Source organism: Carcharodon carcharias, chromosome 17, assembly GCF_017639515.1.
Source record: "Carcharodon carcharias isolate sCarCar2 chromosome 17, sCarCar2.pri, whole genome shotgun sequence".
Taxonomy (NCBI): domain Eukaryota; kingdom Metazoa; phylum Chordata; class Chondrichthyes; order Lamniformes; family Lamnidae; genus Carcharodon; species Carcharodon carcharias.
This window is the reverse complement of record NC_054483.1, coordinates 3439466-3467227: the sequence shown is the minus strand read 5'-3', so window position 1 is coordinate 3467227 and position 27762 is coordinate 3439466. Positions and strand designations below refer to the sequence as shown.

General features: G+C 47.2%; 1 protein-coding gene across 1 annotated transcript; it reads left to right on the top strand.

Moving 5' to 3' along the window:
- The first annotated feature begins 1068 nt into the window (after positions 1-1068).
- On the top strand, positions 1069-27762 carry ggcx (gamma-glutamyl carboxylase). Its single transcript, XM_041210196.1, has 13 exons — positions 1069-1179; positions 2354-2412; positions 5903-5981; positions 10838-10944; positions 12598-12761; positions 13662-13954; positions 18081-18212; positions 20033-20184; positions 21672-21841; positions 24764-24894; positions 26483-26630; positions 27143-27338; positions 27475-27762. Exons 1-13 carry the CDS (start codon positions 1069-1071, stop codon positions 27638-27640), a joined length of 1908 nt encoding a protein of 635 aa, XP_041066130.1. The 3' UTR covers positions 27641-27762.

Here is a 27762-nt window from a genome sequence, read left to right as displayed (position 1 = left end):
TAAAACCAGCTGCCCTGTGGGACAGGAACCCTGTCCCCAGATTAGCCGGGGTCTATTACTAGCCCAGGGAACAGCTAACCCTGCCCGCTAATGTCATTATGTTAAATTAGCTTCTGCCAGTGAGACTTGACCATTAGCCACTTGCAGTTTAAACATGCAGCCCTGGAACAGGCCCTTCGCAATTCATTGTTTAACGCGCCATTTTGAAAGGACCCTGTCCGCTAATGTCAGTTTTAAACAGCTTCCCCCTGAACAGGAACCCTGTCCCTAACGTTAGTTTAAAAAGCAGCCCTGTGAACAGGAACCCTTGCCGCTAATGTCAGTGTTAAACAGCAGCCCAGTGAACAGCAACCCAGTCCGCTGATGTGAGTGTGAAACAGCAGCCCTGTGAATTGGAAACCTGCCTAATGTCACTGTTAAACAGCAGCCCTGTGAACAGGAAAGTGTCCACTTGTCAGGTTTAAACAGCAGCCCTGTGAACAGGAACCCTGTCCGCTAATGTCAGTGTTAAACAGTAGCCCTGTGAACAGGTTCCCTGTCCGCTAATGTCAATGTTAAACAGCAGCCCTGAACAGGAACCCTGTCCGCTAATGTCAGTGTTAAACAGCAGCCCAACACTAACCCAGTCTTTAATCCCAGTTTTAACAGACCTGTGAAAGGAACACTGTTGCTAATGCAGTGTTATAACACAGTCCCGTGACCAGGAACCCTTCCGAAAGTCATTGTCAAACAGCTTCCCTGTGTGGAACCCTGTCTGCTAAGTCAGTGTTAAACGCACCCTGTGAACAGGAACCCTTCCGCCAAAGTCATGTTAATCTCAGCCCAACAGGAACCATTCCCTATGTCAGTGTTAAACAGCTCCCTGTGAAAGCAACCCTGTCAGCTGATCTTTGTGGTTAAACTGCAGCCTGTGAACAGGAAGCCTGTCCACTAATGTCAGTGTTGAACAGCACCTGGAACAACCCTGTCCACTAACTGTCATGTTAAACTCACCCTGTGAGGCCCTTCCACTTATTCATGTTAAACTGCGCCCACAGGCCTTCCAGTTTGTCAGTGTTAAACAGCAACATGACAGGAACCCTGTCCACTAAATTCAGTGTTAAACCCAGAACCTGTGAAAAGGAACCCTGTCCGCTAATTCAGTTAAGCAGCACCCTGGAACAGGAAGGCTTCCGCAATGTCAGTGTTAAACAGCAACCTGTGTGGAATTTTTCTGCTAATGTCAGTGTTAAATAGCAGGCCTGTGAACAGGAACCCTCTCCGCCGTGGACTGGTTAAACAGCTTCCCTTGAACAGGAAACCTGTCCACAATGTCAGTTAATCCGCAGCCCTGTGAACAGGAACCCTGGGGCTAATGTCTGTAAACAGCAGCCCTGTGAACACGAACCCTGTCCACTAATGTCATTTAAGGCTGAGCCTTGAAAACAGGAATTTGAGGCTAAGAAGTGTTAAACAGGCATGGAGTGAACAGGAACCCTTCCACATAATGTCAGGTTAAACAGCAGCCTGTGAAAGGAAAACTGAGGACTAATGTCAGTGTTACAGCGCCCTGTGAACAGGAAAGCTGTCCGCTAAAGTCAGTGTTAAACAGAGCCCTGTGAACAGGAAGTACCCTAAGGAGTTTAAACAGCTTCCCTTGTGAGTCTAGAACTAGTGGACGCAATTTAAGAATAAGAGGCCTCCCTAAGATGAGAGGAGGAAATTTTTTCTCTGAATTTTAGTGTTAATCAGCTTCCCAGAGAGCAGTGGAGGCTGCTCACTGAATAATTCAGTTTTAAACGAGGAGTTGTGAGTTATGGGGGTGGGGGCAGAATGAAAGTGTTAGAACACCAGACCCCATGATCATTGAATGGTGGAGCAGCCTTGAAGGGCAGATGGTCTTTACTCCAGCTATAGCCCTTTGAACAGGAACAGCTGTGGTTTGGAACCCTTTGGAATATACAGCGTTCCAGTAGACGGATTTCTGTATCCTAAGGCCTGATTTTATAACTCCAAAGGTTTGGAATTTCTTCCGTTAATCCCAAGTGTTTCCTGGCCCGGACTAGCTCGATGGGTGTGAATCTGCATTTGCTGCAAATTAGTTTTAACCCAGATTTGTTTTGCCTGCTCCCTTCACCATGGAAGGTGCAGTCTCTGGCCTTAGAGGCCCATGTGAGCCTACGCCAAGGAAATCGCAAGCGACTCCAATCCAGCCCCTCACCTTTACCGACAGAGGCCCTGCTGTTTGGGAACCCTGCCCCTAATGGATTGTTATGGATCTTCCTTGAACAGGAAATGTTCCAATGTAGGTTCCTTCAGCCCTGTATGAGGTACCCTGTAAGCTAATTGTCTTGTTGGAAGCCCCCCTGAACAGGAACTCCTGATGGCTCTTGACATCCCACAAGAGCGGGGCTTGAGCTCCCTGGATTTCAGGTACTTTGATGATCAGTGTTTAGCTTTCTGGAACCAGGAACCTTTCCCCTAAGACAGGTTAAACGTAGCCTTGTGTCAGGAATGTAAGCTCAGGTCCTCGGTCCCACTTCTAGGGCCTCGTGCTGGAAATCTGAGTATTCCCTGACTTCAGAATAGATTGGAGAAGTTGGGACTGCTCCCTGAAGCTAAGGTTGCAGAGATTTGACAGCAGATGCTCAAGATCATCCCTGTCTGGCAAATCAGGGGCAAAAACCTTCCCATTGGTGAACAGAGAACCCTCCAGATTTAATGTGATTGTTAAAAGAAGCAATGTAACCAGGAACTTTTGTACCAGCAAGTGTCATTTAATGCAGCTGCCCTGTGTGGTGGAGGCATGTTCAATCGAGGGCAGTGAGAAAACCAATTATTGAACAGGAACCCTGAAGGGCTATGGAAATGTTGGGGAGTTCTCCTGCAGAGACAGGACACCCTGTGGCCTCCTTCTGTGCTCTAAACATTCCTATGAAGCAGGGAACCCTCTCCACCATTCATTGCTTCAGCACCTTCCTGACAGAAACTTTCCAGCTTGGGGTTTCAGTGTTACAGCCCCTGGAATGTTCCTCAGAGCCTGTGCTCATGAGCAACAGCTTCCCCGTGAAGCAGAGATCCCTGTGAGTAATTCGTATTAACACAGCTCACTAACCTGTGGCAGGGGCCCCGCGCTCTCATGCTCGAGTGCTCCAACCGCCCCTGTGAACAGGATTGCCCTATCCAATAATTCATCTTTAAGACAGCCTGTAGAACGGAACCTGAATATGCTGTCAGGAGCTTCCAGCAGCACCTTGATGGATGCCCGTCTGGTAACAAAAGTTTCAAAACAAACCGCTGGCAATGATTCAGGGAGCCTGGCCCTCTGCTGGCCAAACCGCATGCACGGAGAGCTGCCCTGTTCCCCTTAATTCAAAGGCACAATCAGCAACCTGTGGCATGAATTGTTGTCTGGCTCTTGTCCAGTCGCGCAAAACCCCAGTAACAGGATTGCGGCTTTCCAATTAGATTCAGTTTTGATTATTGCTTGGCAGTACGGAACTTGGAAACCTGTCAGGAGGTGATGACATTTTCTCTCCCTATATCAGGAACCCTGCCACTATACCTCTCAATGTTGGTTAGCAGCCCACAAAGACACGGATAGCACCTGTTCCCTTAATTCTGGGCAAACAGCACCCTTTCTCCTGATTTCAGGAACCATGTCCATCATGTCAGATCTTCTTGAGCTTCCCTGCAACCTATCCTCCCTAAATTCAGTTTAAAAAGCAGATTTTGTGGCCATGGAAACCTGGTGACCTTGATGCTCATGCTTTCAGCTCCCTGTAATCAGGACCCCTGCCGACTAGTTCACTGTGTCCCTCTCATTCCCTTCCAGACTGAGAACCTTCCTGCTGTATCCGTCCCTGACCAAAAGCTTACTATTCCCAAATTCACCTCCTTCTCTTTCAGAGTTAAACTACCAAGCCCTGGTCCTCCCTAAATCTTCCCAATTTCAATGCTGAACCCACCCTGTGGCCACATCTTGATACCCTGCCCCCAACTCACATGCTTAACCAGCACCCTGTCAATCGGCCCTCTCCCATCAAACCCAAGTGTCGAACATCCACCCTTCCAGACAGAACCTTCCCTCCTGTCAGATGTGGCCGTCCCTTAAAACAAGATACTGGGTCCCTAATGTCACTGCTAATCTCGCTCCCTGAACAGGATCCCTGGTCCGCAATTCAGCTTCTTTAAAAAGCATCTTCTTCAACCGCTGAACCCTGTCCCTCACCCTCACCTTAACCCAGCCCCAGTGAACAGGACCCTCTCCCTAAGGTCAGTGTTCGGCCAGCTTGCCACTGCTGAACCCAAGAGACTCACATCCCAAATGTCAGAGCTTACCCTGTCAGCCCTGGAACTCTCAACCCTGTCCTCTCCTGTCTGTTAATCTCAGCTCTCTGCCCAGGATCCTGCTCCTCAATTCCCACAAAACTGCAGCCTTCCCAACTTCCCAACCTTGTCCAAAGCCCCAATTAAACAGTTGCCTCTGAACAGGATCCCTTTCCCTAATCTCAGTCGTTACAGCTTGCCCTGTGCTCAGGAACCCTGTCCATACTAAATGTCCCATGTTGGACTGCAGCCCTTTGACTCCACCTCCCTCTCCCCTCATGTCCCTCTCTCCGATCATCTTCCTTGCCCTGCCACTATGTCCTAATGGCTCCCACAAAACAGCTGCCCTGTGAACAGGAAATTGTCCCCATGTCAGTCTTAAACAGCAGCCCTGTGACCAGGAAATCCTTTCCTCAAATCTCCTGTGTTACCAGCCCATGGAACAGAACTCACCTGCTACTGTCCATGTCTAATCATAGCCCTTGAATCAGGAACCCTGTCCATTCTCTTCCTGAAGCAGTCTGCCCTTTCCCCCAGGATCCCTGCCACTATCCTATGGTTCTCAACACACCCTGTGAACAGGATACGCTGTCCTCCCATGTCACTTCATCACCACCCACACACCCTGTCTGTTAATCTCACTGTTCGTCCAGCTGGGTGAACAGAAACCCTGTCCAATTAATATCAATCTAAACATATCCCCGAATCAGGAAACCTGTCCTGCTAACCCCGTTCTCCCTGCAACCTCAAAGATGAAACCCTGTCTCACTAATGTTAGTGTCACAGCTGACACCAAAGATGAGCTTTCAACCACACATCTAGCTCTTAGACTGCCCTCTTCCATCTCTGTAACGTCACCCCTGCCTCAGCTCATCCACTGCTGAAACCCTCATCCCCGCCTTCGTTACCTCAAGACTCGACTATTCTGACACACTCCGGCTGGTCTCCCACGTTCTTTCGTAAACTTGAGCTCATCCAAAACTCTGCTGTCCGGGTCTGAACTTGCACCAGGCCCTGTTCATCCATCACCCCCGGTGCCTACACTTTCACCCAGTTAAAGCAATGCAACAATTTTAAAACCCTCATCCTTCCTTCTATTCAAATCCCTCCATGTCCTTGTCCCTCTCTACCTCTGTAACCCCCTCCAGCCCCACAACCTTCTGAGATCCTTGCGCCACACCCCCCCCCGATTTTAATCACACCACCGATGGGGGCCGTGCCTTCAGCTGCCAGGGCCCCAAGCTCTGGACTTCCTTCCCTACACCTCCCCCCCGCCGTGTCTGCCTCTGTTCCCTCCCGTTAAGACGCTCCTTAAAACCGACCTCTTCGACCAAGCTTTTGGCCACCTGACCTAATATCCCCTCATGTGGTTTAGTGTCAAGTTTTGCATTGTAAAGCGCCCGTGAAACCTCTTTGGACCTCACTACATTAAAGGTGCTATATAAATGCAATTCGTTATATCATGTTGGTGTTTTTTTTTTTATACGCACACCTGGGTAAGGTGCTGCTTAAGATAATAAGCGCCTCACTACAGTGATTCTCTTCAGACGTTCACTGGTAAGTCACTATTTTTTTTAACTTGAACCTCTGTTAGGTCTGTCGATGGATTATGGAACCCGAGAAAGAGGAACGCTCAGGTGCCGCTGTGGAATTACACTCTGCTGAGGACCCAGGTTAGTCATTTTCAAAAAAAATTCGTACATGGGATGTGGGCGTCACTGGCTAGGCCCAGCATTTACTGCCCATCCCTAACTGCCCCTTGAGAAGGTGGTGGTGAGCTGCCTTCTTGAACCGCTGCAGTCCCATGTGGTGTAGGTACACCCACGGCGCTGTTAGGGAGGGAGTTCCAGGATTTTGTCCCGTGTGGTGTAGGTACACCCACCGCGCTGTTAGGGAGGGAGTTCCAGGATTTTGTCCATGTGGTGTAGGTACACCCACAGTGCTGTTAGGGAGGGAGTTCCAGGATTTTGTCCCTGTGGTGTAGGTACACCCACAGTGCTGTTAGGGAGGGAGTTCCAGGATTTTGTCCATGTGGTGTAGGTACACCCACAGCGCTGTTAGGGAGGGAGTTCCAGGATTTTGTCCGTGTGGTGTAGGTACACCCACAGCGCTGTTAGGGAGGGAGTTCCAGGATTTTGTCCCTGTGGTGTAGGTACACCCACAGTGCTGTTAGAGAGAGAGTTCCAGGATTATGCCCCTGTGGTGTAGGTACACCCACCGTGCTGTTAGGGGGTGAGTTCCAGGATTTTGTCCCTATGGTGTAGGTACACCCACAGCGCTGTTAGGGAGGGAGTTCCAGGGTTTTGTCCGTGTGGTGTAGGTACTCCCACAGCGCTGTTAGGGAGGGAGTTCCAGGATTTTGTCCGTGTGGTGTAGGTACTCCCACAGCGCTGTTAGGGAGGGAGTTCCAGGATTTTGTCCATGTGGTGTAGGTACACCCACCGTGCTGTTAGGGAGGGAGTTCCAGGATTTTGGCCGTGTGGTGTAGGTACACCCACAGCGCTGTTAGGGAGGGAGTTCCAGGATTTTGTCCCTGTGGTGTAGGTACACCCACAGTGCTGTTAGGGAGGGAGTTCCAGGATTTTGTCCGTGTGGTGTAGGTACACCCACAGTGCTGTTAGGGAGGGAGTTCCAGGATTTTGTCCATGTGGTGTAGGTACACCCACAGTGCTGTTAGGGAGGGAGTTCCAGGATTTTGTCCGTGTGGTGTAGGTACACCCACAGTGCTGTTAGGGAGGGAGTTCCAGGATTTTGTCCATGTGGTGTAGGTACACCCACAGTGCTGTTAGGGAGGGAGTTCCAGGATTTTGTCCCTGTGGTGTAGGTACACCCACAGTGCTGTTAGGGAGGGAGTTCCAGGATTTTGTCCATGTGGTGTAGGTACACCCACAGTGCTGTTAGGGAGGGAGTTCCAGGATTTTGTCCATGTGGTGTAGGTACACACACCGTGCTGTTAGGGAGGGAGTTCCAGGATTTTGTCCGTGTGGTGTAGGTACACCCACCGTGCTGTTAGGGAGGGAGTTCCAGGATTTTGTCCCTATGGTGTAGGTACACCCACGGCGCTGTTAGGGAGGGAGTTCCAGGATTTTGACCCAGTGAAGGAACTGTGACATATTTCCCGGTCAGGATGGTGAGTGACTTGGAGGGGAACTGTGTGCTGTGTGTCATACGTGTGTTTGGCATGAAAGGTCACACAAGTCTCTGTCCCAGACACCTCTTGTTGTGTGCCCAATCCCTCACAGTGCGTGCCGCTCAGCAGCTGAAGGCTGATGCTGTTCCCCTTCCCTGGCACTAATGGCCTAATGTCATTATCATAGAATGGTTGCAGCACAGAAAGGGGCCATTCAGCCCCTTGTGTCCATGCTGGCTCTCTGCAAAAGCAAGTCACTTCCCCCACCTTTTGCCCCGTAGCCCTGCAAATTCTTACTTTTCAGATCCAATTCTCTTTTGAATGCCCTGATTGAACTGGCCTCCCCCACACTCTCAGGTGGTGCATTCCCAATCCTAACCACTCGCTGAGTGAAAATGTATTTCCTCAAGTCGCCACTGCTTCTTTTGCCAATCGTCGTAAACCTGTGCCCTCTGGTTCCCGATCCTCCCACCAACGGGAACATCCTATCTCCCTGTCTACTCTGTCCAGACCCCTTATGATTTTGAACACCTCTTGTCAAATCTCCTCTCAACCTTCTCTTCTCCGAGGAGAATCCCAGCTTCTCCCGTCAGTTTCCATAACGGAAGTTCCTCACCCCTGGAACCAACCTCGTGAATCTTTTCTGCACCCTCTCTAATGCCTTCTCATCCTTCCTAAAGTGTGGTGCCTGGTTGCATTCCAGCCAGTGATTTATACAGATTTATCATACCTTCCTTGTTTTTGTACTCCATGCCCTATTTATAAAGGACCCTGCGTGCTTTATTACCCACAATCTTTAACCTGCTCTGCCATCCTCAATGATTTGTACACATATACACCCGGGTCTGTCTGCTCCTGAATCCCTTTGGAATTGTACTTTTATATTGCCTCTCCCCATTGACCTACCAAAATGAATCACTTCAGACTTCTATGTTTTGATATGTTTTAAAGTGAGTGAACAAGGTGACTGAGGAACCCAGGGTGGTGAACTAAGTGCCCACTGCAGAACAGTAACAAGATTGAAAGGAATAGGAGAGAAGGTGAGGCTAAACTAGATCAGGGCTCCGCAAGGCTCTCAGCTTAAAAACAACAGCGCAAGCTGTATTTTTATTGTGGAGTTAAAAAGCTAATCGTTTTGCTGCCAACTTAGAGTTTCAAATGATTATTTTGACAAAAAAAAAGTCATTGTGCTCTCAATAAACCTGTTCGAGTGGTACAGCTTTGTCAGGGTTAGAGGGGAAGCTCTTAGTCTTTGGAACAAGTTTTCTGGGTGTTTCGAACATAGCTGGAGATGATTAATTATTCTGAATGTAAACGGTGCTGGGGGGGCATGTCTTCTGAACCTGAGAGCTGCAAGGTACAGGCAACCTGTACAGACACATTTTTATAACAGTTGGACACACTTCTGTGAGGGACAATATTTGCAAATAGTATAAAAGTATATTCTTACAACTGGACGTTGCCCTTTCCAGCCACGAAGTTTATGAAGGTTTTATTAGAACCTATTTTCTATCATGAGAATCAGGAGCTGAAAAATTGCCTTAATTCTACGCATATTAAAGGTGAATTTATTGCAAAAATTATAGTTTAAAAGGAGTCAAAAAACACTCATTCAGAATTTATTTTGATTTTTGTTTCTACTGTTATATAAATCCAATACATGTATTTTATTTAGTATATATTTTGTTTTGAGACAAGTGATGTAGAAATGTTTGGAAGACCAATGCAACATGAAGATTGTGCACATCGATCTGGAGAAGGTTTATGACCCTGCATGAGTCTGGAGCTGTGCTAGAATTTGTAGAGTCCCTGAGAAGTACGTACGACTCTCACAGGACGGGTACAAGGAGTGTCCTAGATAAGAGTGAGAAGTAGCGCAGGCGAGAGTGAGTGTTTTGAAGCCAAAGTTGGATCGGCACTGAGCCCTTTCCTTTTCCTGATTGTCATTCTAACTGAGCAAGTGAGACAGAAAGTGCCATTGCAGCTGACATTGAGCTTAGGTGGAAGGGATGATTAGGACGTGACTCAGTACCTGGAGAACCACAGAAAAGTACTGGAAGGCAGGGTGTGAAGATCAGTAAACCAAGGGCCTGTCAGTTGGAGCCTAGGGAAAAAGGATTGGAGTGAAGGTGTAAAGACTATGGGTGAAGGCTTGGAATCAGTGTACTTGAAGTACCTGGGGTCAGTGGTGGCAGAAGGTGGAAGTATGGGAATGGAAATAAAGCAACGGATTAGCTCTGTTTGGAGTAACTGGAAGAAATGCAGTGGAGTGTTAGGTGACAGAAAGATTTCACTAAAGCTGAAATGAAGAATCTACAAGAGAGTTGTGAGATGGGTTTTGTTATATAATTCAGAAACTTGGCCAACACCAAGAAGAGAGGAACAACGACTGGATACTAATGAGATTTGGAAACTGCGATGGATGTGTGGAGTAATAAGAAAGGACAAGATCAGAAACCGGCACATCAGGGAGTCGGTGAAGATTGTGGGAGCAGCAAAGACAGGGAAGAGATTGAAGTGTTATGGTCCTCTATTGTGGAGAGAGAGAGAGGAAATGTGGTGAGGTGAATGATGGAGATGGGGCTGCCAGGAAGAAGAGACAGGCCTGAAACCAAGTGGAAAGATGCGGTGGTGAGAGGCTTAAAGGCAGTGGGATTGGAGACCAGCGGGTGACTGACAGGGAGAAAAATGATCAACCAGCACTGTGGTGACCCCAAGTTAAATGGGAGAAGCTGAATGAAGATATGAAAATTATGCTTTCTACCGAAGACACTTGTCAGTTTGCCAAGTATTTGGTTTAGGAATGTGAATTTCATCTTACGGCTCCCAAGAATTGCTATTTTAGGCATTGTTTTCTCAGTGACTTTCCAGGCCGCCATCCCCTGAAGTGGGAGATAGTGAACAGATGACTCCAGCCTTGGATTTTTAAACACCACAGGCTTTAGGAAGGAGGGGAAACTGAGGGAGGTATATTGTTCAGGAAAAGAATGAGTGAGTCGGGGCGGCACAGTAAGTTTGGTTTGAAGGAAGTGGCGTGTTTCGGATGAACTACGTGTAGATAAGAGTGAATCGTAGAAATGCCGAGAGCACCACTGGTTACAGTAGAACTGGTTAAAATAGAGACAAGAACAGGGGAGTTTTCCCTCAGGGGAAGTTTATCCCTCAACCAAAATGGATTATCTGGTCATTGTGCTGTTTGTGGGATCTTGCTGTGCAACACTCAGCCATGTTTCTGACATTGCAGCAGTTACAGAAGTACTTGACTGTCGTCATGGGTATTTCTTGCAGTTGGACTGAACCCCAATTACAAGAATTCCTTACTGTTAATGCCACTCCTTACTGATGTTGTGGTAACCTCGGTGTTATAGACCCTTCATTTTGTCCTTTATTCCCTTTCAGGTCTTTATTGTGTACTTCATTGCTGGTGTAAAGAAGCTCGATGCTGATTGGGTATTTGGATACTCCATGAACCATCTCGCACACCATTGGCTGTTTGACCCCTTTAAGTAAGTAGTTCTGTTAAGCTAAAAGTAAAAGATAAAACCTGCAGATGCTGGATGTCTGAAACACATTCTGAACGCGCAGCAAACACGCAGTAGATCAGTCAACCTCTGTGGAGGGAACAGGTCCATTAAATCAGGGCCTTCACCTGAAATAGTAAAAGAAAGACTTTCACGACCACCAGATGTATCAAAGTGCTTTATAGCCAATGAAGTGCTTTTTGAAGTGCAGTCACTGTTGTAGCCAATTTGCACACAGCAAGCTCCCACAGACAGTAATGTGATAACGACCAGATAATCTGGTTTTTCTTTAGTGATGTCGGTTGAGGGATACATTTTAGCTAGGACGATCTTTATAGCTCCTGTGCTCTCCTTCAAAATAGTGCCATGGGATCTTTTACATTGCACCCAAGCAGGCAGATAGGCCCTCGGTTTAATATCTCATCCAAAAGACAGCACCTCCGACAGTGCAGTGCTCCCTCAGTGTTGCACTGGAGCATTGGCCTTGATTCTTGTGCTCAAGCCTTACAGTGGGACTAGAAATTGGAACTTTGTAGTTCAGGAGCAAGTGTGCTACCAACTGAGCCGTGGCTGACACATTAAACATGTCTGTTCTCTCCACAGGTGATAACTGATCTCCTGACGGTTCACAACATTTTTCTCTACTTACACCAAGCCACATATTTACAATACCGATAGTTTACTCTTCAACTTCCAACTTGTGACTTGAGAGGCCCTCGAGAAACCAGAAATGGGCACGGCCTCAAGCTACTTTTATTAACAGGGGATTGGAGTATAAAAGCAAGGACGTTATGTTAAACTTGTGCAGAATGTTGATTCAGCCTCAGCCGGAGGTCCAGTTCAGGGTGGATGTTAGAATGGCTCCAGGGATGAGGAACATCAGCTACATTGATAGTTGGGACCGTTTCCTTTGGAGAAGGGAAGATTGAGAGGGGATTCGATAGAGATGAGGGGTCTGGACAGAGTAGACAGGGAGAAACTGTTCCCATTGCTGGAAGGATTGAGAACCAGAGGGCACTGATCGAAGGTGATTGAAAAAAGAAGCAATGAAGACATGAGAAACTTTTTTTACGCAGCGAGTGGTTGGGATCTGGAATGCGCTGCCTGAGAGTGTGGAGGAGGCAGGTTTAATCAAGGCTTTCCATAGGGAATTGAATTATTATCTGAAAGGGAAGAATTTGAAGGGGCTTGATAGGATAGACACTGAGAGGTTGTGTAAGCAAGCTGGAGAACCTAGAACACGGGGGCACAGTCTCAGGATAAGGGGCTGATCACTTAGGACTGAGATGAGGAGAAACTTCTTCACTCAGAGGGTTGTGAATCTTTGGAATTCTCTACCCCAGGGGATTATGGATGCTGCCTCATAGTCGAATATAAAGTATTTAAAGTTGAGAAAGACGGATTCAGGGAACCTACGGATGTGGGGAGTGGGCAGGAGAGAGGAGTTGAAGGCCAAGATCAGCCATGATCACATTGAATGGCGCAGTAGGTTCAGGTATGGTCAACTTCTGCTTCTCGTAGCATTTGCTAAATTTCGTTAGGACCTCGTTGTGTGGGCATGGAGAAATCCTTTATTCTCAGTGTTTGCCCGTTCAGAAATCCATAGTATTAACCGCTCTGTTTTCCCTCTTTGAACAGACTGGTGCTTACTGAGGAACTAGTGAGTGTTCTGATCGTACATGGTGGAGGTCTTGTCCTGGACCTGACCGCTGGATATCTTCTCTTCTTTGACCTCACCCGCCCGTATGCCATGGTTTTTGTCACCTACTTCCATTGCATGAACTCCCAGCTCTTCAGCATAGGTGACTATCTCTCCCCATCCAGTCGCACCTGAGATCTCTTGTCAGTACCATATCTGAACAGTCCCACAGACCACCCCCACCCAGCTCTCCCATTGCCCGTGTTGGGTAAGGCAATTCGACCAGTGGAGGCATGAGGACAATCTGTTTTGTTTTGTAACGCAGTAAGTGGTTAGGATCTGAAATGCACACCCTGAGAGGGGTGGTGGAGGCAGGCTGAAGTGAATAGGATTGATGTATTTAAGGGGAAACTAGACAAACACAAGAGGGAGAAGGGAATAGAGGGTTAGGATGGTAGATTTAGATGAAGGGAGATGGGAGGAGGCTCAAGTGGAACACAAATACCAGCACGGATTGTTTGGGCCAAATGGCCTGTTTCTGTGCTGGGTATCCTATGTAATTCTGTATGATGACTGAGCCTTTTATCATCTTGCATGGGACAACGGAACCTTATGGTGGTTCAGTCGAACGAGATAAGCTGCCTTTTGCTGTTCTAGAACAGAGAGATAAGACGGAGAGGAACCAAAATAGGTTGCCAGGCTTGGGCAGGGGGTGGTGGTGTGAGCAGGAGAACGCATTTATGATTTTGCATCTGAATTTTGTGAGTCCCTTGACATTACATCACTGAGCCATTAAAACCGTTGAGACTGCTGAAGTTCCAGACTTTGCTGTGTTGTTGAATCTTGTGAGGACTATATCGAGCTCTGCCTGCTACCTAATGTAGTCAAACTGCCTATTGACATTGACAACCGCTGGTTGGTCTGTGGGGCTGTACCCCAGTAAGAATCAAAGCAGAGCGAAGCTATAGGAGGGAAGAGAAATCAACAATTTATAAAATATTATTTGAATGATTTTTGTAATCATATCCTGGGATTGTCTCTCTCTCTTTCTCTCTCCTTTCAGGAATGTTCTCCTACACCATGTTGGCGACTTCTCTGCTCTTCTGCTACACCGACTGGCCAAGGGCGATGATTCAGAAATTCCCGGCTTTCCCGAGGCTCCTGCTCCCACTCGCGGACCCACCCCAGCGGAGCAGCTCGTGTGTGTATCCCGGGGTGGAGCCTGACACGAAGGGTAGAAAGCAGGAGCACGTCCGCCACAGTGCGTTGACATTCCGACAGCAGCTAGGGGCAATTTTCTCAGTCCTCTACCTCGCCGAGCAGTTCTTTTTACCTTACTCGCATTTCATCACACAGGTAAGCTGCTCCATGTGAAAATCGCCAGTGGCTGGAGAGGGGAATGCCAACCAGAGATCCAGCTCCTGGTCAGTGACCCAACCTGTACAGAGCGAGTCAGGCAAACACAGGATTTCTACCCACGCTGGTTGACAGGGCCCTCAGCCGTGTCTGACCCACCTCCCGCGCATCCACCCTCACGCCTTCTCCTCCCTCCCAGAAACATGATAGGGTCTCCCTTGTCCTCACTTATCACCCCACCAGCCTCCGCATTCAAAGGATCATCCTCCGCCATTTCCGCCAACTCCAGCATGATGCCACCACCAAACACATCTTCCCTTCACCCCCCCGGCGGCATTCCATAGGGATCGTTCCCTCCGGGACACCTGGTCCACTCCTCCATCACCCCCTACTCCTCAACCCCCTCCTATGGCACCACCCCTTGCAACAACAGAAGGTGCAACACCTGCCCCTTTACTTTCCCTCTCCTCACCGTCCAAGGGCCCAAACACTCCTTTCAAGTGAAGCAGCATTTCACTTGCACTTCCCTCAATTTAGTCTACTGTATTCGCTGCTCCCAATGGGGTTTCCTCTGCATTGGAGAGACCAAACGCAGACTGGAACACCTGCGGTCTATCCGCAAGCATTACCCCAGACCTCCCTGTCACTTGCCCATTTTAACACTCCGCCCTGCTCTCATACCCACATGTCCGTCCTTGGCTTGCTGCATTGTTCCAGTGAAGCTCAACGCAAACTGGAGGAACAGCACCTCATCTTCCGACTAGGCATTTTACAGCCTTCCGGACTGAATATTGAGTTCAACAGTTTTAGATCCTGAACTCTCTCCTCCATCCCCACCCCCTTTCCGATCCCCCCCAACCCCCCTTTTTTTCCAATAATTTATATAGAATTTTCTTTTCCACCTATTTCCATTATTATTAAATGTATTTCCATCCATTGTTTTATCTCTACCTTTTAGCCTATTTCGATCCCTTCCCCCCCACCCCCACTAGGTCTATCTGTACCTTGCTCGTCCTGCTTCCTACCCTTAATTAGCACATTCCTTAGATAATATCACCACCTTCAACACCTCTTTGTCCTTTTGTCTGTGACATCTTTTGGTTATCTCCTCCTATCACTGGCCCTCTATCCAGCTGTACCTGTCCCACCCCCCCCCCACCTTAAACCAGCTTATATTTCACCTCTTTTCTATTTTTCCTTAGTTCTGTTGAAGAGTCATACGGACTCGAAACGTTAACTTTGTTCCTCTCCGCAGATGCTGTCAGTTTTTCCAGGTATTTTTGTTTTTGTTTTGGATTTCCAGCATCCGCAGGTTTTTGCTTTTATCACAGGATTGAACATGCTTTGACGCTTTCCTCTTACTAATACCCTCCTGACCTGCCTGTTGTCTCAAAGTGTAAGAGTGGCCGCCTTCTGTGCTCTAAATTTGTATAATTCTGTGATACAGTTGAGGGTTTTTTAAAAAATTCATTCACGGGATGTGGGCGTCACCGGCTGAGTCCAGCTTTAATGCCCATCCCTAATTGCCCCTTGAGAAGATGGTGGTGAGCTGCCTTCTTGAGCCGCTGCAGTCCATGTGTGTAGGTACACCCACAGTGCTGTTAGGGAGGGAGTTCCAGGACTCTGACCCAGCGACAGTGAAGGAACGGCCGATATATTTCCAAGGCAGTGAGTGTGTGACTTGGAGGGGAACCTGCAGGTCGTGATGTTCCCATGAGTCTGTTGCCCTTGTCCTTCTAGGTGGTAGCAGTTGTGGGTTTGGAAGGTGCTATCGAAGGACCCTTGGTGAGTTGCTGCAGTGCATCTTGTAGATGGTACACACACTGCTGCTACTGTGCGTCAGTGGTGGAGGGAGTGAATATTTGTGGATGGGGTGCCAATCAAGTAAGCTGCTTTGTTCTGGATGGTGTTGAGCTTCTTGAGTGTGTGGGAGCTGCACTCATCCAGGCAAATGGAGAGTATTCCAACACACTCCTGACTTAAAAACAAAAAAACTGCGGATGCTGGAAATCCAAAACAAAAACAGAATTACCTGGAAAAACTCAGCAGGTCTGGCACCGATGCTGCCAGACCTGCTGAGTTTTTCCAGGTAATTCTGTTTTTGTTTTACACTCCTGACTTGTGCCTTGTAGATGGTGGACAGGCTTTGGGGAGTCAGGAGGTGAGTTATTTTCTGCAAGATTCCCAGTCTTTTGTGGCTCTTGTAGCCACAGTATTTATATGGCTAGTCCAGTTCAGTTTCTGGTCAGTGGTAACTCCAGGATGTTGATGGTGTGGATGGGGTCCATTGAATTGTGCATGGTGAAGTGGGGAGAATCACAGTGGAGCTGTACCGATTGAGGAGTGGGGTGCTGAGAGTGAACGTGTAGCTGTATTCTGGTGTCACAGTGTCAGGAGTTACGTCCTTTGTTGCATTTTCAATTATTGGTTCATTAGGGATTCCTATTGAAACACACTTGCGGAGGAGGAGTCTGTACCTGGCGTGGTAGATAACTACAGGGAGTCACAGTGCCGGAGAAATGTCCAGTGGTTTGGTCTAGTCCTGTCTCTCTCTCCCTCCATTTCTTTCCTCTGTCTATGAGCTGCTGAAAAATGTTTTAATCTGACTTCTGAAAGCCTGGGTTTCAAATTCTTGCACCTTCCACAAAAGGCGGTGGGAACAGTCTCTTGGAGTAATTTTAAAGCAGAGATAGATAAGAGTCTTGATCAGCAAGGGGGTGCAAGGTTATCGAGGGTCAGCGGGAATGTGGGGTTGAGGTTACAATCTGATCAGCCACGATCTTACTGAATGGCAGAGCAGGCTCGAGGGGCCGAGTGGCCTCACTCCTGCTCCTGGTTTGGAAGCTCCCCCGCTGACAGGTCCTTGGCCCCCATACTGCTCTGGTGGGGGTGGGGGGCGGTGGTGTGTGGGGGCGAGCAGTCCATTCTCGTCTTGGCCACTAGGTGGGAGTGTTCCTCTGAGACTCAGCTGATCCAGTGCTGGCTTTATGAATCTCCGAGGGGCTCAAGAGGTTTTTAAGAGGAAACTCCTGCTTATTAAATAGAAACAGGCCATTCGGCCCAACTGCTCAGTGATGGTGCTTATGTCCACACAAGCCTTGTCCTACCCTGCTTCATCTCACCCTATTGACATACCCTTTTTATCTCCTCCTTTCTCTTGTATCTATGCTATTTGCCTCGACCACTCCCCATAGTTACTGACCACACTAGATAAAGACTCCTCCTCCATGAGTGTGTTTCAATAGGGATCCCTGAGAACATTCCTTGTGTCTTAAATGGAAATTCCTTCAATCGCAGGTTTGGTTTAATCTCTGACTCTGTGCTACTCTCGATGGCCATCATCAGCTGTTTTCTTACCTGAGGCCGGGAAAGGCGCTATATAAATGCAAGTCGCTTCTTCTTTCTGTCATACAGCCAAAGTCCTAGTGAATACATCACATGGAGGGACAGGAGTGAAAGACTGACATAATCATTCAGCTAAACTCACCTCTCCACACAAGGGTCCTTGGAGCAAAGGAGATTGAGGGGAGATTCAATGGAGGTGGACAAGATTCTGACAGGTTTGGATAAGGTAGACAAAGAGAAGCTGTTCCCATTGGCTGATGGTACAAGGACTAGGGGGACACAGATTTAAGGTTTTGGGTGAGACATACAGGGGGGTGTGAGGAAGAACTTTTTTACACAGTGAGTAGGAATGAGCTAGAACTCGCTGCCCACGAGGGTGGTGGAAGCGGAGACGATGAATGATTTCAAAAGGAAATTGGATGGACACCCGAGGGATACGGGGATAGAGCCGGGGAGAATGGGACTGACTGGATCACTCTGGAGAGAGCTGCCTCCTGTGTTGTAATGACTCTAACTCATCCCCATGGATGAAACCAAGTCATGCATTTTTCCAATCATGGTTTTTAAAAGGTGGCCAACAGAATATCCCAGGATTAAACTGAACCATTTGAAAAAGGAGAGGTTTTGGGGTTAGTCACTTCAACTCGTCCCAACAGCTTCAATTTTGACCTTTCAACTTTCCAGCAAAACTTGACTCCAATTTTACTTTTTAAGTTGTCATAAATTAAAACAAAAGTTATGATGAAAAGTAGAAGTGTCTAATTGCTCTGTCTTCTTACAGGGATACAATAACTGGACAAATGGGTTGTATGGATATTCCTGGGATATGATGATTCATAGCAGATTCCACCAACACGTCAAGATAACCTATAAGGATGGAGTAACCGGAGAGATTGGCTACCTAAATCCTGGTGTGAGTGAAAAACGGAGTCAAAGCCCTCAACCCAATTGCCAGCTCCCTCCCTCGCTCGCCTCTGGGTCACTAGGTTCCAAGCTCAAGTCCCACTCCAGGACTTTGAGCGTAAAAATCTAGGCTGACGCTCCAGTGCTTACAGGATTTTAGCAGTGACTACATTTCAAAAAGTATTTCATTCACTGTGAAGAATTTTGGAATGTCCTGAAGATATTAAAGATGTTGTACATACTAAAAGTTCATTCTTGCTATTTCAGACCCAATACTGCCCTTATCCAATGCCACTCGGTAGTGGGACACTGTCCTTTTTGACAACCTTTCTCACTGCCTGACAAGCTAAGGTGCTGAAGCCAGTTTTTGTCACTTGTACTGGTCCCTCCACGGAGCTTGCAAATCACTGCTGCCTCGTCTACTTCTCTTTGGTCTGGTCTTAAACCTGGTGACATTTACCCACTTACCAGCTGTGGAGAACTCTTGTCATTGTTTTGTGCTATGCAAGACTCGCAGGAGGTCTTCATTTTCACGAGACCATAAGAAACAGGAACAGGAGTAGACCATTTGGCCCCTCGAGCTGGCACCTCCATTCAGTCCGATCCTGGCTGATCTTCTGCCTCAACTCCACTTTCCCACCTGCTCCCCATATCCCTTGATTCCTTGAGAAACCAAAAATCTGTCCGTTTCAGCCTTAAATATATTCAACAATGGAGCATCCACATCCCTCTGGGGTAGAGAATTCCAAAGATTCTCAACCCTTTGAGTGAAGAAATTTCTCCTCATCTCAGTCCTAAATGATCGTCCCCTTATCCTGAGACTGTGCCCCCGTGTTCTAGATCCCCCAACCAGTGGAAACAATCTCTCAGTTTCTACCCTGTCAAACCCTTTCAGAATCCTGTAGGTTTCAATGAGATCAATTCTCATTCCTCTAAACTCCAGACAATATAAACCCAATTTACTCAGCATCTCATCCCAGGTACCAATCTAGTGAACCTTCACTGTCCAGCCTCCAATGCAAGTATTTCTTCCTTTAAATCTAGGGACCAAAACTGAACCCCAGGTGTGGTCTCAACAAAACCCTGTATAATTGTAGCAAGACTTCTTTATTCTTGTGCTCCAATCCCCTTGCAATGAACAACGTGTCATCTGCTTTTCTAATTACTAGCTTTACCGGCATTCTAACCTTGTGTTCCTCGTACAAGTGCACCCAAGTCTCTCTGAACATCAATATGTACAAGTTTCACACCTTTTAAAAACTATTCTGCTTTTCTATCCTTAAGACCACACTTGCCCACATTATACTCCGTCTGCCACCTTGTTACCCACTCACTTAACTTGTCTATATCTCTTTGCAGCCTCTTTGTGTCCTCCTCACAGCTTACACCCCCATCTGGTTTGGTATCACCGGCAAACTTACATACATTACTGTCTGTCTCTTCATCTAAGTCATTAATACAGATTGTAAGTAGCTGATAGGAATCAATGCTGGGGCACCGATCCTTGACACACGCCACTGGTCACAGCCAGCCAACTTAAATGCCCCCTTTATCCCTATTCTCTGCTTCCTGTCCGTTAACTAATCCTCTATCCATGCCAACTGCATGAGCCCTTATGTTGTGTATTAACCTTTTGTGAGGTACCTTATCGAATGCCTTTTGGAAATCCAAGTATACTACATCTACTGGTTCCCCTTTATATTCTATATTAGTTAAGGGCTCAAAAAAAACTCTAGTAAATTTCTCAAACAGTAATTCCCTTTAGTAAAAGCCATGTTGACTCTCTTGCTGCTGAATTACATGCCTAAAAATGCTTCCTGTTCTGTGCAGGTGTGGACACAGAGTCGGCGTTGGAAGGACCATGCAGACATGTTAAAGCAGTATTCCAACTGTCTCGCAAGAGAACTGCTGAAGTACAACATCTCTGAACCTGAGATCTATTTCGATATCTGGGTGTCTATAAATGATAGGTTTCAGCAGAGGTGAGAGCAGGAGGGACACAGGTTCACGTCAATCCTCAATGTTCAGTACCATGCGCACATCCTCGGGATGCTGAAAGAGCCCATGTCAATTTGCAGCAAGACCTGGACAACCTCGGTTTTATATTTGTTCACGGGATGGGGCTGGGCCAGCATTTACTGCCCCACACCACCCCCCCCCCACTAACTGAGTGGCTTGCTAGGCTATTTCAGAGGGCATTCAAATGGCAACCACATTGCTGTGGGTCTGGAGTCACATATAGGTCAGACCAGGTAAGGATGGCAAATTTCCTTCCTTAAAGGGTGTTAGTGAACCAGATGGGTTTTTATCACAGTTGATGATGGTTTCTGGGTCATCATTAGACTTTTAATTCCAGGTTTTTTTTTTTATTGAATTCAAATTCCACGATCTGCTAAATTGGGATTCGAAGCCATGTCCACACAGCATTGCCCTGGATTACTAGTCCAGTGATAATGTCACTATGCCACCATCTCCCCGTAAGCAACATTCGTGCCACACTAGTGCCAGTCAGTGACCATCTCTAACAAGAGAGAATCTAACCATTTCCCTTGACATTCAAAGCCATCAGCACAGCTGAAACCCTGCCATTAACGTCCTGGGGGTTACCATTGACCAAAAACTGAACTGGATCAGCCATGTAAATACAGTGGCTGCAAGAGCAGGTCAGAGACTGGGAATCCTGCAGTGAGTAACCCACCTCCTGACTCCTCAAAGCCTGTCCACCATCTACAAGGCACCAAGTCTGGTGTGGATTGGAATACTCTCCAGTTGCCTGGATGAGTGCAGCTCCGACCACACTCAAGAGACTTGACACCATCCAGGACAAAACAGTCGTTTGATTGGCACCCCATCCACCACCTTAAACATTCAGTCCTCAACCATCGACGCACCGTAGCTGCAAAATGCGCTGCAGCAACTCACCAAGGCTCCTTAAACAGCACCTTCCAAACCCATGACCACTACCCCCTAGAAGGACAAGAGCAGCAGATGCATGGGAACACCACCACCAACAAGTTCCAACCCAAGACACACACCATCCTGACTTAGAACTATATCGCCATTCCTTCACTGCTGGGTTAAAGTCCTGGAACTCCCTAACAGTGTTGTGGGTGTACCTACACCTCATGGACTGCTCTGGTTCAAGGAGGCAGCTCGTCACCTTCCCAAGGGCAATTAGGGATGGCCAACAAATGTTGGTCCTGCCAATGACGCCCACACCTCACGAATGACTGATAACGAATCGGGTTGCTGATTCGCTGTTGCCCAGTTTGACCTCGGCCTTGGTAATTAGCATTGAAGTGGTTCAGTGAGCGAGTGCACAGCATCATCTAGTAATGAGTCATTCAGTCAAGAAAGCCTTTCGATTTGAACTCTGGCCTTTTGCTGTGTTCTCTGGCTGTCTCCTCACTTACGGTTATCTGCTTAAGAGCTCGATCCTGTTTAATTGATGCAGAATTCTTCTATCTAGGCTCTTTGACCCCCGGGTCGACATCGTAACAGCTGAGTGGTCTCCCTTTAAAAAGACATCCTGGCTGATGCCCCTGTTGGTTGATCTCTCACCCTGGAGATCAAAGTTTGACGAAATTGAGAAAATGTTGGATAATCAAACGGATGTGGTTTTTATTGCAGATTTTCCAGGTAAATTAGAAATAGGATTTGAAGGGGCGGGGGGAGGGGGAGGGAGTCGTGGTCGGAGTTTTTATAACAATAAACTCTGGAACTTGAATAATTGGATTGTTACTTGAGCACTTGCTCCAGCGACTCTGGGTAAGAGTGTCCCACCGCCCCCCCACCCCCCACCCCCTGTTGCTTGTTGCACAGCAATTCTGATTGGAAGGTGTGCTCACCAGGACCAGTCCAAACTGTGATGGTTCCCAAACTGTGATGGTTCCCAAGGCCAAATAGTTATGCACCAGCTGAAAGGGCAGATGGGTCATCTGTTTAACATCTCATCTGAAAGACAGCCCCTCCCACACTCCCTTAGTACCGCATTTGAGTGTCAGCTTTGACTTTTGTGGTCAAGCGGGACTTACAATGGATTACCCTGCAGGAAACAGGCATGGACTCCTTCTGTGCTGTAACCGACTCAGTAACTATGACGATTGGAGCTGCTGTCTTGTTTTGCCCCTCCCCTGCCTTTCGGAGTCCTTTGAGAGGAGAGTAATGAAAAGTCCAACGCGCTGCGCTGTACAAAAGCGTGTGTTTAATGAGAATGGCCTTCCAAGGAACATGATAGTTATCAGTAACACCATAACTCCTGCTGCAGACTGGAATTGTGGCAGGATCAGCTGCACATGCACGTTCCAACTGCTGGCGCACGTTCAACATCTTCCTCAAGCCAGCGACAGAATGGAATTTTTCTACATCCGAATCACCATATGAAATCCGGTTTTGTAAAGTTGCCTGTTAGATTACCGTGGAACGAGTGTTATTGCAGTGATTGGCAATGGATTTATTAAGCCCCGCAATGATATTCAAGTTGCGAAATGGCTGCATCTACAGAGGGGTCAATCCCACCCCCACCCACCAGAACACTAATTAACTTGCCACAATGCATAATAAATCGGACCATGAAAATAAACAAAATAAGTAAGTTTTATTTAACTGCTATTTTCTCCCCCCAGCCTGTTAAGACTTTGTGCAGGGAAACCCTCATGGTCCAGATGGCTTAGCTGGATGGCATATAAAATAAAAACAGAAAATGCTGGAAAAACTCAACAGGTCTGGCAGCATCTGTGGAGACAGAAACAGAGTTAATGTTTCGAGTCCGTGTGACTCGTCTGTTATCTTAGTTGGATGGTAGTTGGACTCTTAATCCCAGGGGCCTTGTTTCAAACCCTATGCAGCTTTTTAAAAGTGATTTTTACCAAAAAAATATTACAAGCAATTCTTCGTGGTTTCTGGGTTCATTGGAAGTTGGAAATCTCATTTGCTGAAATGTCCTGATTATACTTCTTTCGAATTCACTGAAACAGAGGGAACAGTTTAGAAATTGGATACAAGAACTTCAGTTGGTTAAGGACTGCACAATATTGTTAGTCTGTGTCATGCCAACTTGTTCATTTTAATGCAGCAGCTGACACTCTGGCACTGCACATGTGCAGGACGTGCTCCCCCTTCTGTTCCGCACAAATATACACCAGCCTATTCATAAATGTCAGGCAGGAACCTGCGACCCTCCCAAGCATAGTTCACACAGCCTCTTGATCGTGGAGACTTTGATCCATCGGGTAGGTAATCCAATCCAGATCCCTAACGTGAGAAGCCAGTGTTTAATACCGCCTATTCCCAGTGGATCCATTGTATTGGAATATGCGTAGCCAAAAGATCCTTCCAAACTTCATCCTCCAGTCTATGTTTAAATATAGCTCAGTGCACTGTCTCCCATACTGCCAGACCCCTATCCCTGACCTCTATAGGTTAGTTATTGCTGATTTATCTTTGCTCTATCTGACTGTTCCTACAGAATGGCCCTTCCCCATTAGCTGGTTTCTCCATTTGAAAAGAAACAGATGAACGGTTTATACGCAGTAAATCCAGTTTTGCAGTGATTGATTTTTTTAAAAAAAAGGAAATCCAGATTATCGATTCCCAAACCTGTTGCGTCAATGAGGTGCTGTAATTATTGATGGAAATTGGTTAATATGCAGATAAAGCAGAGGGACTCCCTGCAGGCTGTAAATGGGAGTTCTTCCTTTCCACGATCATTTTAAAGTTACTACAATGTGTGTACATTGGTCAGATTTCCCTGACCACCTAACAGCACTGCGGCTTCATAGCAACATAATAGAATCATGAAATGGATACAGAACAGGAGGCCATTCAGCCAACTGTATCCCTGCCAGCTCTCTGCAAGAACAGTTTGCCTAGTCCCACACCCCAGCCTTTTCCCCGTAGTCCTGCAGATATTTTCTCACCAGAAAGCCAGGATTGAACCTGCCTCCACCAGTGCATTCCAGATCTTAACCACTCGCTGGGTTAAAAAAAAAACCTTTTCCTCATGCCACCTCTGACTCACCTTAAATCCTGGTTCCAGATCGTCCCACCAATGGAAACAGTCACTCCCTATCCAGACCCCTCATGATTTCGAACACCTCTATCAAATCTCCTCTCAACCTTCTCTTCTCCAAGAAGAGCAACCGCAGTTTCTCTACTCTATCCTTGTACCTGAAGTTCCTGGTCCCTGGAATAATTCTCGTGAATCTTTTCTGCACCCTCTTTAAAGCCTTCATGTCCTTCCTAAAGGACGGTGCCCAGAATTGGACACAGTGCTCCAGTGGAAGCCCAACCAGGGTTTTATATACGTTTCAACCTAAGAGATGGTAGCTGGCTATTAAATGCGATCACGCTGACCCTCTATATCAATTCCACCTGCCTGTACTATTCCCAATATTCTCACCTGCGACATATTAAGATGAGACGCAGGATGGCGAGGCTCGTGTGGGGCATAATCACCCCGTAGACCAGTTGGGCCAGATTTGATACACACGCTCTGCAAATACTGGGAGTTGGGTATTCTTTAACCAGTGGAAAGCACTGACCCTAAATCTCTGCTTAAAGGCCTTCACCTGGAGAATTTTGTGAGCGAAGATCTGGGCAACACCAGCATTCAGGTGCTGAAGGGGGAGGTGGCTGTGGAGATTGTGGCTGAGAAGAAAAATTACACCCTGAAGGAGGGCGAAAAGATGCAGGTCGGAGGCTAAGTATTCTTGCAGGACGTGGTTGCCAAAAATAGTGCATTCCTGAATTATTGTGACAAGAAAATGATCAATGTGATTGCATGACTGCTTAGAGTGAAGGCCCACTGAACAGCTCCTAACTTCAGACTGAGTGCGCACACTCCGGAGTAGAGACAATATCACTATGCACTACATACCCTCTATTATTTTACTGCATGGCTAATCCTTTTAAATGTGCGTAGACTGTTTAAATGCTTCTGCCCAGCTGCACACGCAGTAACTTAAGAAGGCTGACTTGTGCGTGTCCTGTGTGCAAGGATTTTCCAATAGCTGCACTTCTTAAAAGGAGTGTTGTCCGTGGATACAAAAGCTTTCCCTTGTCATTAGATCATGTAAGCCTCAGCATGTTAGCCAGTGTCCAATTTTAATGTCTCTCCCTTTACCAACCCTAGACTCCCCACCTTCTCCCAAATAATTGCACCCCCCCCCCGTGATACTGGTATGTACCGAGCAGGAGGACCCTTGTCTCTGCTGGACCGGTCCATTGGTAATGAGTTTGTGCTGATGGGGAGAATTTATCACTGTTCTGGCGAAGGTGACTACATTTAAGGTTTTGGGTAAGAGATACGGTGTGGTGGGGGAGGGGAGGGGGAAGGTAATGTGAGGAAGAACGTCTTTACACAGCGAGTGGTAACAACCTGGAACTTGCTGCCTGTGAGGCAGGGTGGTGGAAGTAGGAAACAGGATATCAATAGGCTAGCAGAATGGCAGACAAGTGGCAGATGGAATTTAATAGATAGAAGTGTGAGGTGATGTATTTTGACAGAAGGATTAGGGAAAGGCAATATAGACGTACAGACCCAGTTCTAAAGAGTGTGCAGGGAAAGAGTGACCTGAGGGTTCATATCTTCATCTTTGAAGGTGTTGGGACACATTGAGAGAGTAGTAAGCAAAGCATATGGGATTTTGGGCTTCAAAAGAGAGGCATTGAGTACAAAAGCAGGTAAGTTATGCTGAACCTTTATACAGCTCTGGTTAGGCCACAACTAGAGGATTGTGTCCAGATCTGGTCACCACACTTTAGGAAGGGTGTGAGGGTCCTTGAGAGGGTGAGGAGGGGATTTACCAGAATGGTTCCAGGGATGAGGGGTTTTAGCTCCAAGGTTGGGTCGGAGAAGCTGGGGTTGTTTTCCTTGGAGCAAAGGAGATTGAGGGGAGACTTGATAGAGGTGGACAAGATTCTGACAGGTTTGGATAAGGTAGGCAAAGAGAAGCTGTTCCCATTGGCTGACAGTACAAGGACTAGGGGGACACAGGTTTAAGGTTTTGGTTAAGAGATACAAGGGGGCATGTGAGGAGGAACTTTTTTACATAGCGAATGGGAATGAGCTGGAACTCCCTGCCCATGAGGGTGGTGGAAGTGGTGACGATGGATGATTTCAAAAGGGAATTGGATGGTCACTTGAGGGAAATAAATTCTCAGGGGTACAGGGGGGAATGGGACTGACTGGATTGACCTACACAGCTGGCATGGACTCAGTAGGCCGGATGGCCTCCTTCTGTGCTGTAATGATAGAGAGGATCTTACTATGTGTTGCAGCTGCCGGCTGGTGATTATCACCATGTGTACACCGTATCAGAGGATCCCTCATGCTACATGTACATCTATGTGAACACTACAATGGTGCGGTTTGAAGAGAATTACACCCGTTTTGTGGAGCTACAGGAGAAGGTCAAGAATGGAACAGGTGTGTACAGAGTAAAGTCCTTTCTGGAGATAACTCGATCGCTGGCTCCAGTTGATTTTAGTATGGGGAGAGATAACTTTCGATGGCTAGGATTTTGAGATGGGGAGAACCAAATAAAATGTAGCCAGGGTCCTCATTCCTGACCCCTTGTTCCCTCAACTTGGCCAAAATAACCATCTTAGTCCACGAATAAGTCAGTTCCTTCCTTACAACGCTGACTACACTTCAAAGTAGGATGTAAAACTCTACAGGACTCCCTGAGAAAGATGTGCCAGTGGGGATGTCCATGAAAGGTGCTGTATAAATCCAAGTATTTCTTCCAGAGTGGTGGAATTGTGATTCAGAAAGCAGATAGGAAAAAGCACGGATAGAATGACGCTCCTCCCCAGCAGCTTTTAATACGTCCCACAGTTTCACCCCTTTTCCCAGGACTTTTCAGTGCTAAAAATAGTCAGCGGCGAAGGAGCTGAGTATTTTGCCTATTGCAGTCACCCTCTTGTGTTGCCCTTCAGAGGCGGAGAACATTTTGCCTGAGGTGCAGATGGTGCTGAATGGAAGTGCTGAGAACATCAACATCACCGACCCCTTGCTGGCGGCTTTTGTGCGCCGGCAGAGGAGACAGGAGGAGTACGAGAGGAGGAAGAACGCAACGATGGCTGAGAGGTTTGTCAGATTTGTACAGAAAAAGCACCAGACCTTCCGAAGGAGGTGAGTATTTTATGCCAATGCGCTGGTCTTACAGGCCGTCAATGCTGTTATTTTAGATGGGAGACGACCCTTTGTTTTGTTGGTGTTGCTACGTGCTAACAGCTATTGCTGACCCACATTTCTCCACCCCCCATAGCATCCTCATGACTGGCTACGCAATGCGGAACCTCCTTTACGGACGACCTCCCCTGGAGCAACTAATGGAGGAACTTGAGTACGTAAATATTAAACTTTATGAGTACGTGGATGCTGAATCCCAGAAGAAGGCATGGCCCAAGACTGAGGACCATGCTGAACTGTGATTGGTGTACAACCACATCATATATTCAAATCCCAAACTTCTCTGAACCCAAGTCACCGGCTTCTACGCACCAACTGGCACAACAGACCTGAACTATTTTTTTAAATAAATGAATCTTTACAA

Coding starts and splice junctions, on each gene's coding strand:
- ggcx (XM_041210196.1), top strand. CDS start 1,069: ATGACAGGAACCCTGTCCACTAAATTCAGTGTTAAACCCAGAACCTGT. Junction 5,982..10,837: donor ACACTCTGCTGAGGACCCAG/GTTAGTCATTTT, acceptor ATTCCCTTTCAG/GTCTTTATTGTGTACTTCAT. Junction 13,955..18,080: donor ACTCGCATTTCATCACACAG/GTAAGCTGCTCC, acceptor GTCTTCTTACAG/GGATACAATAACTGGACAAA.